This window comes from Denticeps clupeoides, unplaced genomic scaffold, assembly GCF_900700375.1.
Source record: "Denticeps clupeoides unplaced genomic scaffold, fDenClu1.1, whole genome shotgun sequence".
Lineage (NCBI taxonomy): Eukaryota > Metazoa > Chordata > Actinopteri > Clupeiformes > Denticipitidae > Denticeps > Denticeps clupeoides.
This window is the reverse complement of record NW_021629784.1, coordinates 583,419-598,494: the sequence shown is the minus strand read 5'-3', so window position 1 is coordinate 598,494 and position 15,076 is coordinate 583,419. Positions and strand designations below refer to the sequence as shown.

The following is a 15,076-nucleotide window of genomic DNA, read 5'->3' as shown; positions in this document are numbered from 1 at the left end:
CAACCACAGCGATGAGAACGAGAGCAGCAACAACCAACCCAGCAACGATGCCTGGAACATTATTACCTGCAGGAAAAGATTTGTTGAAATAATTTTTATACTGGAAAGTGTGTATTGTGTCCTGGGTCAGTGGGTTGGTGTGGTTTAACAGGGGTGACAATTTAGTACAGTTATGCAGTTTAGTCACACTTTGTTTAGTGTAGAGGAAATCCAATCCAACTCCATTATTGAGTACACAAATACAGCCTAAGTTTTTTTTAGAACAACAGAAACACTAATATTTTTCCTTGACTAAAATGAACAGGACTGCTTTTTGAGGTAAAATGTGTTAATGACCTGGTAAAAGCTCCTGGTAGAAGCTCCTGTTGGTCCTGATCTTAGACAATATAAATCTGTTTCTTTCCACCACACAGGTGAAGTGGTTCTTCTTCCACACATCAGGCATCACTTTGAGTTCTGCACGTTTCTGGAAGGTTCCATCATGGTTGGGCAACGTCTCACCAACATCTACATCTTCATGCAGGTCCTGTCCATCTTTCTGCCAGCTGATCTTCACCTTATCAGGGTAGAAACCTGTAGCGTGACAGACCACTGGAGAGGACGGGTCTGTCTGCAGCAGAGACACCTGAGGAGGGACTAGAGAGAGGAAGACAGGAGGGGGACAGGGAGAGAATTTGGAAGAGAAACAGGACGTTTTCATATTAGCAGATTATCCAACACTCAGTTTATATTCAACACTTAATTACATCTACCTGACAATTTCCACCCCAAACACAACTGTAGTTACATTTCTAATATAATATAGTTATAAATATATTATTGCATAACTTTGTTTGTTATTAGGCATTCATAAAATGTCAGATGATTCCTCTTTTTCTCATTGTTTTGTTTCTTTTTTTGTTCTTGTCTCAACATTCTTGAATATGCAAATAATTAAAAAGGCTGCTGTGGGTTTCAGAAATTATGTTAAATGTTTAATACAATGCTGTATAATGCCAAAGTGAACAGTGGTTAATTAAAATAATTTTACAATTATTGCAACATTTACAAGTGCAAACAAAAACAAAACTTTATACAAACTAGATAATGCCAACAACAAGTATAATTAAAGTAAAGTGCTAAGTGGTGGTTCCTTTGTAAATGGGTTGATAGCCAGACAAGGAGGAGCCAGAGCAACAGGAGTTTAACACCACATGGAGTCCTGTCTCCGCACCTCCCATCTGACGCGTCTTGCGTCATTCCCGGCACCGCGCAGGGAGGTGGTCATGCAGCCCCCCTCACTGCACGTCCCTGGTGCCAAGGTGGGGGCTTTGCCAGGCCATCCGGCTAGCCCCTTCTGCGTCCGTTGGGACAAGCAGGCCCTCTTCCTGCCTGTCCCAGTTGGGTCCTCATGCCTGCCAGGGGGCTCTATGGTGCTCCACCCCTCTGGAGGCGGACGCAGGCCCCCAACCCGAACTGCACCCCCCCCCAAAAAATTATTTGGCGAAGCACCCTCCCCGGCTGGACTTTGGGGCTCGTCCACCTTGTATTGGACCAGTGCAGGTTAGGAACTCCCCCCCTGGGGTTCGGCTCCGCTGCTGGGTCGCCATCTGGTGGACAAAAAGAGGGGAAGTGGGGGCGACATACGGACAGAAATGCCACACACACAGACAGAAGAGAGGGTCGTCTGGCTCCCTCTCTGGGCTCTCTGGGACCTCCTCAGGGGGCACAGCCAGGATCTCGGGAGACACAACCTTCTCACCACCCGGCAGCGCTGGGCCTTCTTGCACCGGAACCGGACTGTCGCTGGATGTGGTGGAGGGGCAGAGTTTGATCCCTGGCTCAGGCTCTGGCCGATCAAACTCCGCCCTCACTCTCTGCAGGAAGTCCCGAAAACTCATTCTGTCTGTCTCTCACTGCGTCCAGAGGGCTGCGCCCCAGCCCCATACTGACCCAGTCAGACGCATGAGGGTGGTGGTGATCTTCTCCGTGCCTGAAAGGGAGGTAAGAGCAGCAAAGTACACGCCACAGGAGCACAGTTGCTGGCTGGCGACCTCCTGTCGCCCTCTTCCACCAGCTTACCCCCGCATCGCTGTATTCCTCCTCGCTGTCTTCACACTGCTGGGAGTGACGTGGGTCTCCCCGGACCTCGCAACGATTCTGGAGGGGCATGATGGGCGGAGCCATCCTGGCACCGACCGCCCAACCTGCGTTACCGTTGTTTTCGTCGTCGTCGAGGTCCGCACAACCAAAAGTGATGTGGGTCCCCAGGGGCCTGGCGAAGATTGTAGACGGGCGCGATAGGTGGAGCCATCCCGGCACCGACCGCCGAACTCGCGTTTCCGTCGCTTTCGTCATCGTCATCCGTGTCGTCCCAGTCCAGCAAAGCGCACAGTTCCTGGCTCGACATGGCAAAGATCATGGGGGTCGCATCCTCTGCACTCACTGCCCACATCACTTCCTCGCTGCTGCCGACGCCATGGTCATCGCTCTGCCCACTCACCCGCTGACATTGCCGCTTCTGAGTTTCGCGGAGTCTCCAGAGGTCGATGTCATCACGCGCCGCCGCTCGCCATGCTTCGACCTGCGCCTCGCTCCCGGTAACACCGCATCTCGGTGCCAATCTTGACACCACAGGCGTCTTTGCTCACCATGCTTGGCTGAGCTCTTGCTCCTCTGCTTTTTTGGGGAGAGCGGCGACATTCTGTCATGACGGCGAGCTGAGAGGGGAAGGAAGCGCAGAGGCGGGACATTCGGGAAAGGGATTTTATTACAAATAAACAAGAGCAGCGCGATGGCTGAAAAAGGGAATAAAGGGGAGAACAGCAACGAGCGCGCAGGTGTGTGGCAGTTGGCAGAACTCAAAAGGGTTGCCAGTTACAACATCACACAAGTTCACCAAAGAGTTCACTAAAATGTCGCCGCTTCCGTAGGGGCAGAAATCCCCGGCTTGTGGATGGTTGTGTCTGAAGCAATTCATTTCTTGCCTTCCAGGGGCAGTGGTGGCCTAGCGGTTAAGGAAACGGCCCCGTAATCAGAAGGTTGCCGATCCGCCAAGGTGCCACTGAGGTGCCACTGAGCAAAGCACCGTCCCCACACACTGCTCCCCGGGTGCCTGTCATGGCTGCCCACTGCTCACTCAGGGTGATGGGTTTTTCTTCGCAGCCATATGAGAGCTAGCCAACTCTCGTGCAAGCTCCGTCTTGGCCCCTCGGTGGTGGAATGAACTTCCCCTTGAGGTCAGAACAGCTCAGTCACTGAGCACCTTCAAACGACAGCTCAAGACCTTCCTCTTTAAAGAATATTTAGATTAATTTGTAACTTTCTTGTTGTCGAACTTGTGTACAGAATCTACAACAGAGTGAATAAAAAGATGTATTCATAGTTGGGGTCCTTGTGAACCGGAATTGATCTCTTCATCGATGGTAACTTGAAAGCATGTTGTAAGTCGCTCTGGATAAGGGTGTCTGCCAAATGCCGTAAAGGTAATTGCCAAGATATGGGAGGACATTGCAAATGTACTTGGATTTTCGCAAGCCACCCAAAACTTAGCAGGTTTAGTTGCAATATACTGCAGGAAATAGCAGCGCGTCTTTGACAGGAAAAGCTGTTCATCAACAGTGGTATGTAGACCATGGTTGTAGGACGTGATGCAATTGGTGACAAATGATCCCCACACACTGGAAATTGCAGCGAACTTCTCTGTCTTTGCTCGACCACTGCGGGTGGACCTGTCATCAAAGCGTAGGTGTCGCATGATGTCTTGGAAGTGGTTTCGTGGCATAGTTCCAATGATCTGTGGGTTTCCCAGGTTTGCTGACCAGCAGTCACGTAACAATGGAACCTTGGTAAGCCCCCGCAAGATGACAATTGCGATAAATGCCATTAGTTCAGGGAGGGCCATGAACCAATGAGCATGCTCCGTTTGCTGTGCATGTTGGATAGTCCACTCTTGAATGCTACAAAGCATGTCAAGTGTGATGAAACACAGGATGATCTGAAGGCAACTCAAAGGCAATGCTTCTTCTGGCCTTAGTCGTTTGCTCTCCATCTGTGGCGTACGCTTCTATTGGGGTGAAAGGGAGCAACTTTTTTTGGCCCAACCTCCTGTGGAGAGGCCATCAGCTCCATTGTCCTGCTTTTGTTACCTGTGAACCCTGGCATATTTGCATTTCTTTACCCACACCACTGCTTCAAGAGCACACAAAAACAAAATTCACTTTTTGTTTTATAATTCAGTGATGATTCTGTACATGTATGAGCATGTTTATCAACCATGGACCATGACTTCACTCAGGTCATTTGTGAACAAACATACATTGGAGACTGATGTGTTAGCATGTTTCCTTCATTTCATTCTATTAGCAACTTTTCATTCTATTTTCAGTCTATATTTAATAAATAAAACACACATGTATTTCTATATTTGGTGAATTTGTGTCAGTCAGTGTGTGGGATATTTTGTATAGATATGGTAAGCTTTTGTGAAGGTGAATGTGAAGGTATCTGTCAGGATTGCCTGCAGCTGGGCTCCACACCTGAATCCAATCCTGACGCCCATAAATGGCGGAAGTTTCCGCCCCTTTTAGGTCTCCGGCATTTTCGTGAACTCAGACATGAACTTGACTTCAGTGAGTGAATGTCTTTATGTTTTTTGAGTTCTGGCAATCGCAATTCACTTCCAGGGGGGTGAGAAGCGACAACAGCGGCGTTCCTCCAGCAAGGAGGTGGGCAGGCTCCAGCCCCAATGGCCAGAGTACTGCCCATGGGAGCTTATCGCGCCATGGGTCCAGGATGTCCGCAGGGTGGACGACCCTCGGAGTCACCGGTGGGAGGACACGGATAACGAAAGCGATGATGACGTGGATTTTCGGTGGGCGGTCGTTGCCGGGATGGCTCCGCCCAGCGTGTGCGTCCGAGATCATCGCGGCGTCTGTGATGACCCATGTGACTTCCGGGGGTATGAGGTTGACACGGACGACGACCAGGATGACGCCGTTGGGGGATGGCTCCGCCCATCGCGCCCATCCAGGATCGTCACGAGGTCCGTGGAGACCCACGTCCCTCCCAGCAGTGTGAGGAAAGCTGGTGGAAGAGGGCGACGGGAGGTCACCAGCCAGCAACTGCGCTGCCGGGACTGCCTCGCAGGGAATCCTCCATTCCTGCTCCAGTCGCCGACCCGCCTTCCCTCTGCCCGGACGGTCCCCAGCGAAATGGCAGCGCAGCACCAGCGCCCGCACCTGCTGGAGAAGACGTTTACCCCCCTCCACACCACACACCTACCACCATCTCCACCCACGTGCCCAGCCCCGTGTGGGACAGCCCAATGGTCCCAGGACCCTTCAGTGGGCCAGCAGCCACGGATGAGATCACCACCATCCTCACGTGTCTGACTGGGTCAACATGGGGGTGGAGCACAACCCTCTGGCAGCAGGGAGAGACCGACAGGAGTTTTCGGGACTTCCAGCAGAGACTGAGGGCGGAGTTTGATCGACCAGAGCCTGAGCCAGGGATCAAACTCTGCCCCTCCACCACATCCAGTACCAGTCAGGATCCGGGGCAAGAAGACCAAGCACTGGCGGGCGACGAGAAGGTCGCGCCTCCCGAGATCCTGGCTGTGCCCCCTGAGGAGGTCCCGGAGAGCTCAGAGAGGGAACCAGACGACCCTCTCTTCTGTCTGTCTCTGTCTGTGTGTGTGTGCATGGTATATGTGTCCGTATGTCGCCCCCACTTCCCCTCTTTGTGTCCACCAGATGGCGACCTAGCAGCGGAGCTGAACCCCAGGGAGGGAGTTCCCAACCTGACTGCACCGGTCCAAGGCAAGGTGGACGAGCCCCAAGGTACCCCTAAGTCCAGTCGGGGGGGGTGCTCCCCCAAAGAATTTTTTGGGGGGGTGCAGTTTGGGTTGGGGATTCCTCCTGAGGGGAGGGGAGGTGGGGAAGCGATGGAGCTGGGTCCTCCGGTAGCCGGTAAGGAGGACGGGCCAGGCATGGGCCTGTGTCCGCCTCCAGAGGGGTGGAGCGCCATAGAGCCCCCGGGTAGGCATGAGGACCCAGCTGGGACAGGCAGGAAGAGGGCCTGCTTGTCCCAATGGACGCAGAAGGGGCTAGCCGGATGGTCTGGCAATGCCCCCCCCTTGGCACCAGGGCCGTGCAGCGAGAGGGGCTGCATAGTCCCAGAAGGCACCAGCCTGGGGTGCCTGGAACAGTTGCCGGAGGCTCTGGGACAATCTCCCTGCGCGGTGCAGGGGGTGACACAAGACGTGTCAGAGGGGACGTGTGGAGACAGGGCCCACACGTACCCAGATGGATCGGCCCTGGTTATTGTGTGCAGGTACGAGGGTCCGGGGCCGCCATGCAGGACCACGCCGGGGAGCCAGGCCGAGGGTCCGGGGCCGCCATGCGGGACCACGCTGGGGAGCCAGGCCGAGGGTCCGGGGCCGCCACGCCTGACCACGCCGGGGAGCCAGGCCGAGGGACCGGGTCCTCCAAGGGGAGGATACAGCAGGGCAGGAGCCCTGTGGTTGCCGCCGTCCGCCCCGCCGCCTCCACTGATGGTACTGTTGGGGCTCCGAGGACGTAGCCCTTGGAGGGGGGGCTCTGTCAGGATTGCCTGCAGCTGGGCTCCACACCTGACTCCAATCCTGACGCCCATAAATGCCGGAAGTTTCCGCCCCTTCTAGGTCTCCGGCATTTTCATGAACTCAGACATGAACTTGACTTCAGTGAGTGAATGTCTTTATGTTTTTTGAGTTCTGGCAATCGCCACACGCCTACGGATTAGTTTATGTTCTTTATTTAAGTTAAATTGTTTTCGGCCACCGCGCCATTGTTTATTTGTTTGTTTATGAATAAAACCCCTTTCCAACATGTCAGACCTCTGCGCTTCCTTCCCCCGTAAGTCCGTAGTCGTGACAGTATCACACACAGGCAGTGTTAGAGTACACTTCTTGGGGGGAAGGGGAGTGACACATTCCAATCAGCCATTTGTCAGTTGTTAGTTTCAAACCAAGGACTTCTAGTGTTAAAAGATGTCCTGATTGGCCACACCTGGCAACATCAGCTGTGACCAATCCTGACAGTGCTGCTGTACCTTTTCTCTCCAGATGGATCTTCCCGTACATCACATACTTCTTTATCCACACAACACAATCCTGTTCCAGGTAGTTCTTCCAATAATTATATTCAGCTCCATTCCATTTCTGCTTGATGATTTCTGCCTCTGGTTTTGCAGCAACCCAATCAATGTTTTTCAAATCCAGTCTTATAAAATCTGCTCCATCGTAACCAAACTGACAATATCCTTCTGTGACTCCAGTTTCATCATCCAACTTACAGCTGTACATCAGCTGTATAGTGTGAACTCCTGAAAGAGAGAGAATAGTTTTTTTATTTCTGTTTTTTTTTTTTGCTTTTTAGTTATGTCACTTTTTGAGTTAATATGTTTACAGAAATTACTGGTTGTTTGTTTATGTTTATCTGTGTTTATATACATTTGTCATCAAATATATTTTTATATGTAATTCCTGTATGGATAAACCGAAGATGTGGAAAGATTTCACTGCAGCTTTCACTGCATCAGCAGTTCTGTTCATATTCTCTTAATCTTCAGCTGTCTGCTCAGAACTTGATACATGCAGCAGATTGATTTTCAGTGTGACAGCAGATCTTCTCCAGAGAGGAGAAGAGAGTCTAAATAAACTCCTGGCTTCTAATTAGACAAAATCCACAGCAAAAGTAAATCTGCTCATACAGTGGAGTTTTATAACATTGTGTGTGCATTTACATTTACATCCAGAGTGGCCTACAATCAGTAGTTACAGGGGCAGTCCCCCCTGGAGGTTAAGTGTCTTTGCTCAGAGACACAATTGAGTCATAGGCATGGATGTTACACACTAGGCTACTACCACCTTGGCATATCAAGGTTAAACAACACTAGGACAGAATGTTGTGTATGTTCAGGCAGAAAATGTGTTGTCTTTATTACTAAGTGAGTAGGCAACTGAAATAAGAGTATTTACAACAAAGAACACAATTTCAACCAAAAGTACAGCTTTGTTTATCATATTCAGGTTCTAATAAAAAATACTTATTTCCTATTAGAAGTGAGATGAGCAGAGTTGAGCAGAGTTACAGAGAATAATGACCAAACTGTAAAAAAATTATAAAGATTTGTGTCGAACTTCTATTCTTCACCAGAACACAATCTTTGGCTGTTCTACTCTTCTACAAATGTGTTAAATGGATATGATTGGTAGTGTATTACATTTATAACAAAATATTTTGTTAAAATAAAATTGAAGTCTGTAGTTTACATGACATTTTACATTATTTATCTGGAATCTATCCAAATCAGTCAAGTGTTACATTGGTATTACAGAGGAAATTTAAGCAAATTTTCTAGAATTGCTGAAAATAATAATAATAATAAAACAATAAAAGTATAACATTCACTGTGAGTGGTGTTAAAGTAACTTTTATTAATAAGTTAAAAACAGATTTAAATTGTAAGTAACTATTCAGATTAAATAATGTTTGGACGTTTTATTAAGAGAATGAAGGCTCATATTGGTCTTACCTTGATCGTTTGTCTGCTTAAACTGAGTCATTATCATTTTCAGGCCATTGTTGAATTTTACTGTAAAATTCCTGAAACTCTCTGTCTGTTTCTCCACATACTTCTCATCCAGCGTCTTCACCCAGTCCTGTCGGATCTTAAACTGGTTGGTCTCACTGTTGAAGTATCCAATCACTTCATCATTAAAAAAATTTACACCCACAAATTCAGGAAAATCCTTTATTCCTGTAGTTGCTGTGTATAATCCTCTCCAGGAATGATTTGCTGTTAAAGAAAAACGGAAAGTTTAAAATAGCAGCAAAATAATTAAACTGTATCATTTCTTGATGTGAATTTACTTTTGTGAGTAAAGCACTCTTCAAAGATTTTTATTATACATTATATATGAGTTTTATTCCAGATGAAATACTGAGCTTCATTATTAATTATATATTAGGTTTTCAAATGCACAGTGACTAAAAACCATAGTGGAAATGAAATATATTAAAATGTATTTAGATTAAAATATTTTTCAAAATCTACAACATTGCCACCCAGACATTCAAAGCCTTTTCAGATTCTCCAAGTGATATTATCATCTCAGTAACATGACTGAAGACAAATGTCTATACAAGATTTGGTGTAAAAATCCAATTACACCACATACAAATTTTTTTTCCAAGCAGGCTAAAAAAGGCCTCTAATCGATATATACCTGAAAGGTGATTGATCTAAGCCTTCATGTAGAACAGTGATTAAAATAAATGGATCCATAGATCTTTTCTCTTGTTTCCAGCAGGGGTGATAAATAAACACATCCCTCTGGAATCTTCATGGTTTTCTGAATAATGCAGATTTTCTACAAGAAAGTTTTAGTTCAGCTAAACGTACCTATCGGCTTAACAAACCGATTATCAGAATGCTTTTTTTGATGATGTTAGAACTTATGTGGGGGCTCCTGGTTCGTGTTATGAAATGTTTCATGTCGACAGGGTCGACGAACCGCGTGCATATTTATGCCAGTAACCTGACCAAATCTTAAATTGTTTTTCACATGGTGGCTCGAACAACTGGCCTCTCCAAGCATGTTAAACTTGTCTCTTATTGCCTCCCACGTGTCATGTAGAACAACAATCACAGAGAAGAGAGTACTAACCTCCTGAAACAGGGTTATTTTGGAGGACCAGAAGGAGAAAGATCTTCAAGGTCTTCATTTCGCCAGATTTTGCTGAATATTTTGTTATTATGGTTTCAAAACTGCTTTGGATCCCAAGAAGCCACTACAGAAGACTAGAGAGGCTAGAGAAAGTTCTGGAACTACTTCCTTATACTTTAGATCCAATCAGACTGCAGTTCACATCAGCGTCACAATGTCATTGCCACGCCCCAAAGGTACAACATTTTACAACAGGTTCCAACAGAGCTCCTGTGATCTAATAGTTTTCTGTGGCCAGATTGTTCCACCTGACTAGTGGATTTCTGCATCTGCAAGTTGGACTACATCACTGATGAAGGTTTTCCTTGCTCAGCCTGTCAGTTTAGGTGGGCGGCCATGTCTTGCTAGGTCTGCTGTTTTGCCACTTTTTCTATTTTCACATGATTGATTAAACAATGCCCCACGAGATGTTAAAAACTTGGGATATTATTTTAAACTTGTGCACAGCTTTATCTTTAACCTGTGTAGTGTGTTCATTTGTCTTCATGATGTTTGTTCACTAATGTTCACTGAACAACAGGTTTTCACAGAAGAGCAGAATTTCTATATTGAGATTAAAACTCACAGTTGGACTCGAATTACTAATTATATGTCATCTGAAGGTGATTGAATTTTTTTAGGGGCATTAGAGTTATTTGTAAAATAAAAAACACCCAAAATACATTTAATTTGTGGTTGCAACAAAATATGGATTCAAGTCACTGTATGTATAGATTTTTACTCAACAGTGTATAATTGTGTTCAGTTGTACATACTGATAAAATGTGACACTGATTTGGGATGATATAAACACTATCAGTTTTCATTTAGTGTCATTTGTAGCCTAGGAGCTAAGGAAGTGACTGTCAAGGTGCTACTGAGAAATTGAGATAATTACAACCACTATCACTAATTTAACTCACAGCTTTCATGCTGTGTATTCAAAGTATTAAACAAGCAGGGTCAAACTGATCTGAAGTTAATACATTGAAAATACTTGAATAGCACTATCAATCAATCCATATTTACTATATTAAATGAATGTAAAACTTGATAAAAATCTATGCTTTTATACATTGAAGTGTAGAGTGAGTACTTCAATCAGTAACAACTTTAATGTGTATCCAGTTACAGAGGTGTAGTTATGTCAGTGTGTGCTGAACCCACATCTCTTGTTACAGGGCCGTGCAAAACAGACAAACCTGACAGACAGAATTACTTATGAAGAATCAGGGCTGATCTCAAATCACACAGAGATCTGAATGCTGCCCTGATTTTTTATATATTTTATATATATTACACTGGAATGTTGACTTAATAGTCTTTATTATGGCCATTGTCATGTACAATATATGCACTACACATATATACAACAACAACAACTTTGTATTGGATTATAGAAAACACAGATTTACAAAATAAACTTTACTGATAATGTAGCTACCACCAATGTAGTAATGGATCACAAAGCAGACAAATCATATTATCGCAAGTTGTCTTAGTGTATATTTTTTACCCAGATAATTAGATGGAACAGAGAACCGTCTAACCAAAGCCGGTTTCAATTTGTGTGCATCTCTGCTATAAAACCTGGACTGGCTTCCTGTGACAAAACACTAACGCTTGCCTTAAAGATGATGAATGTGGCGGTTTTTGATACGGGCGATGTGGCCGGTTGTCCAGGGCAGCATCATGGTGGAATTTTTTTTTTGTGTGCTCATGCTGCCCTTATCATGATTAATTGGCATCCAATCGGTTTTCTCTTCCCCGTTTGTGGGAATTAAGGACGCCTGCTGTTTCAGGGAGCGGCAGGAGATTCTCTGACTGGCTGTTGGACATCTAATAACCAGCGTACAAAGTAAAACTGGCTCCTTATTGGATTTGATGAATGGAACGCTTTTACAAAAAAACAACTACTAGAGTTTAAAACCTCTGGGCCACTGAAAGTGCACTTGTTTAGGGTAAAATAGGTTGTGAAGTGATTGTCATTGTGATACACAGCACAGCACACGGTGACACAAAGAAATGTGTCCTCTGTATTTAACCATCACCCCTGCTGGGCTGAAGTCTCACTCCAGTCAAAAAGGGAGGGGGGCAGGATGCTTTCAAATATATCACATTTCATTCATTCATAAATTTGCAATCCAGGCTTATTATTGTACAACGAATTTTTCCTGGGTGTGTGCGAAATCACAGAAAATAAATTGTACCAAATCTGCACACTAAAGTGTCTAACAGGCTAGGACCGCCCCTGTGAATGGACCTGCACTTTCATATCCCTCTGCACTGATCAAGTAGCAGGTCACTTCTCGTCTTCTCTTTAAGCCCTTCACTGCCGAGTTGGAACCCATTGTTGGGCTAGCGGGCAGATTCTTACAACTCAACAACACAGCATTTCTCATTATTAATGACAATTAATTATTGTACATTTGCTTGTTTTAAAATGGAGGGTTCTCTGCAGTCTAAGAGGGTTTGTGATGATATGTAACATAGCTGATGAAGCTATGAAGATCAGATATGGACGACATCACTTTAAACAAGAGAGTCTGCTTTTCATTACATTACATTCAATTTACATTTATTGCATTTAGCAGACACCCTTATCCAGAGCAACTTACAACATGCTTTCATGTTACCATCTGTGAGGTTAATCAGTTCTGGTTCACTAGGACTCAACCATGAATACAATCATTTTATTCACTCTGTTACATAAGTCAGGTAATAAGAAAGTTACAAGTTAGTCTAAGTATTGTCTAAAATACTAGGGGCCAAGACAGAGAAGAGTCTAGATGAGTGTCTTACTTGTATCTTCAGTGGAGGGACCAGGTGAGCAGTACTGGAAGGTTGGAGAGTGCGAGATGCAGTGTGAGGAATAATAAGTGCTCTGAGGTAGGAGGGAGCATAGCAGTAGGGTGGGAGAATTTGGGAAGGTTGAAAACCCATTGTTCTGCTGCATACAGAAGGACAACAAAATGTTGTTTAGGTGGATAGCAAGATCCTGTTGTGGTGAAGAATCTGCTTGGAATGCTGTCTTCTTTCGGGTACTCTTTTTACAGGTCACCACAGCAGATCACCCAGTGTGTTTGTCCACATAAAAGATTTTTCAAAACCAGATGCCCTTCCTGATGCAACCCTACAATACAAAACAATACAATGCAATTGACCCTACAGCCAAATCACTAAATCAGCTCTTACTTGCATATTTACATTTACATTTAAGGCATTGGCATATAAAACACAATACATACATTATATGCAAAACAACATGAATTAGTCCAATAAGATCATTTAAATGTGGCGCGGGATGTACTAACAGTCAGTCAGATTAGCTGTTTATAATGTTGCACACACAAAAGTGAAAGTGAAGTGATTGTCACTTGTGATACACAGCAGCACAGCACACAGTGCACACAGTGAAATTTGTCCTCTGCATTTAACCCATCACCCTGAGTGAGCAGTGGGCAGCCATGACAAGTGAGCAGTGTGTGGGGACGGTGCTTTGCTCAGTGGCACCTCAGTGGCACCTTGGCGGATCGGGAATCGAACCGGCAACCTTCTGATTACGGGGCCGCTTCCTTAACCGCTAGGCCACCACTGCCCCATCACTGCATCATCTGAATCATGAAATATTTCTAAATAACTTATGAAACACGTTTAATACTTCAGTGTTGGTTAACATTTAACGTGTTAACCAGCGTGTAAACTAAAATACATGATGTTGCTGTCAATATAATGCTGCCTTCTTACATGTATAATCACTTATAAATCCCTAGATTTCTGAAACAGTTATAATTCCTATAATAAAACAGAGATGTCAAATGCCTGCTCAATCTCTAATCAACCATAATCTACCAAAAAAGCTGTAGCACAACAGCTCATAAATCTCAATGATAAAAACAACATTCTCGATTCATTCCAGTCAGGTTTAAGACCACAACGCAGTACAGAAAAATCCCCTGTTTGAGTGACAAATCTACTTGTCATCAGACAAAACTCGAAAAAAGACTGAAACATTGTTACTTGGTCCTAAATCTGGCAGAAAGAATCTATTCAACTTCTCACTTAATATAGTTCAAGACTCAGCAAGAGGAATAGAGAGAGAGGAGGAAGAGGTAGAGCTCAGCTCAGCTGTGGCTAGTGCATGTGGGTAACGCCATTTGGTGAGCAGCCTGGGTGGCTGGTGTGGTCTGTTGTGTCAGTAGGTCCCACTTCTTCAGTCCCCTGCGAAACAGGAAACAGAATACCAGGCAGTAAGCAAATATTATAGTTTACACTTACTGTATGTGTAGCTCATATACAAACATGTAAGATGTAGGTGAAGAATGGAACAACTGAACCAGAAATATAAAGAAGACATTTAGGAACATGTACTGTTTAAATGGTAGAAATGACAGTAAATGACAGTATTTCAGCTGCAGAACTGGTGAAGCTGGGTGGGACTGTTTCATGAGTGGCCTGGTTGACCAGTGGCACTTGTTCTTGGATAGGAGCTGCATTGACATTCTAGGACATAAAATCACAAAGAACGCGGTTTGGCAAATAGTGATGACCAGGCTGGACATTAAATTAGATCAGACAAAACCATCTTGAGAACTTTAAAACCACCGAGCTGTAAACATTATTCCTGCATGTGACGCTAACATCTACATTAAAATCTACATTAAAAAAATTATTTCTGTGTAGACGTCCCCATCACCATTCAGCTCTGATCTATATGAACACTTGTGCCAAAAACAGTAATTGATTAAATTAACTTTTTACTTTTCTTCCTAATCATGTGGCACAAGGATGCAAGTTCAAGTGAAAACAAAACGGTGTTAATTTTATATAAACTAGATAATACCAACAGCAGGTAGAATTAAAGTAAAATGCTCAGTGCTGGTTCCTGTGTAAACCAGCAGATAGACAAACAAGGAGATGCTCAGAACATCAGGGGAGAGTCCTAATAATAAAAGTCCTGGAAATCAAACATAGGTGTGTTTAAAACAGAGGAGGGTGACGCCCTCTGGTGGCTGCGGAGCCTCAGAACGTCACTGAAAATGATCAAGAAGCAAATTAAATTAAACTGAACAACGTAAAAGAGCTGATATTTTCAACTATCAACAGAAACAACTAAAGATCTGTTCACCACCAGTTAACTCAAAGGAGTGTGTGTGTGTGTGTGTGTGTGTGTGTGTGTGTATGAGACTGTATTGGGTGGAATCGGGTTTATACAAGTTGCCTTCCTGTCTGGTGGATCCTCCCGACGACTTTTATCCAAAGAGACTTACAAGGATAAGACACCAGCAATTCTCATTCATTTTGTACACTTTTCTATTTAAGAAGACTTTTCCTTCTGTTTTCGTT

The 15,076-nt window shown here is 44.8% G+C and overlaps 1 protein-coding gene across 1 annotated transcript; it reads right to left on the bottom strand.

Annotated features, from left to right (window-relative positions):
* Positions 1 to 16: 16 nt before the first annotated feature.
* Positions 17 to 9,842, bottom strand: LOC114774190 (DLA class I histocompatibility antigen, A9/A9 alpha chain-like; the record flags this gene model as incomplete). Its single annotated transcript, XM_028966113.1, has 5 exons — positions 9,692 to 9,842; positions 8,557 to 8,820; positions 7,072 to 7,344; positions 337 to 636; positions 17 to 66 (listed from the first exon to the last, which is right to left on the bottom strand). Coding segments are annotated over exons 1-5 (945 nt in total), but the record flags the coding sequence as incomplete, so codon positions are not given.
* Between the last annotated feature and the right edge of the window lie 5,234 nt (positions 9,843 to 15,076).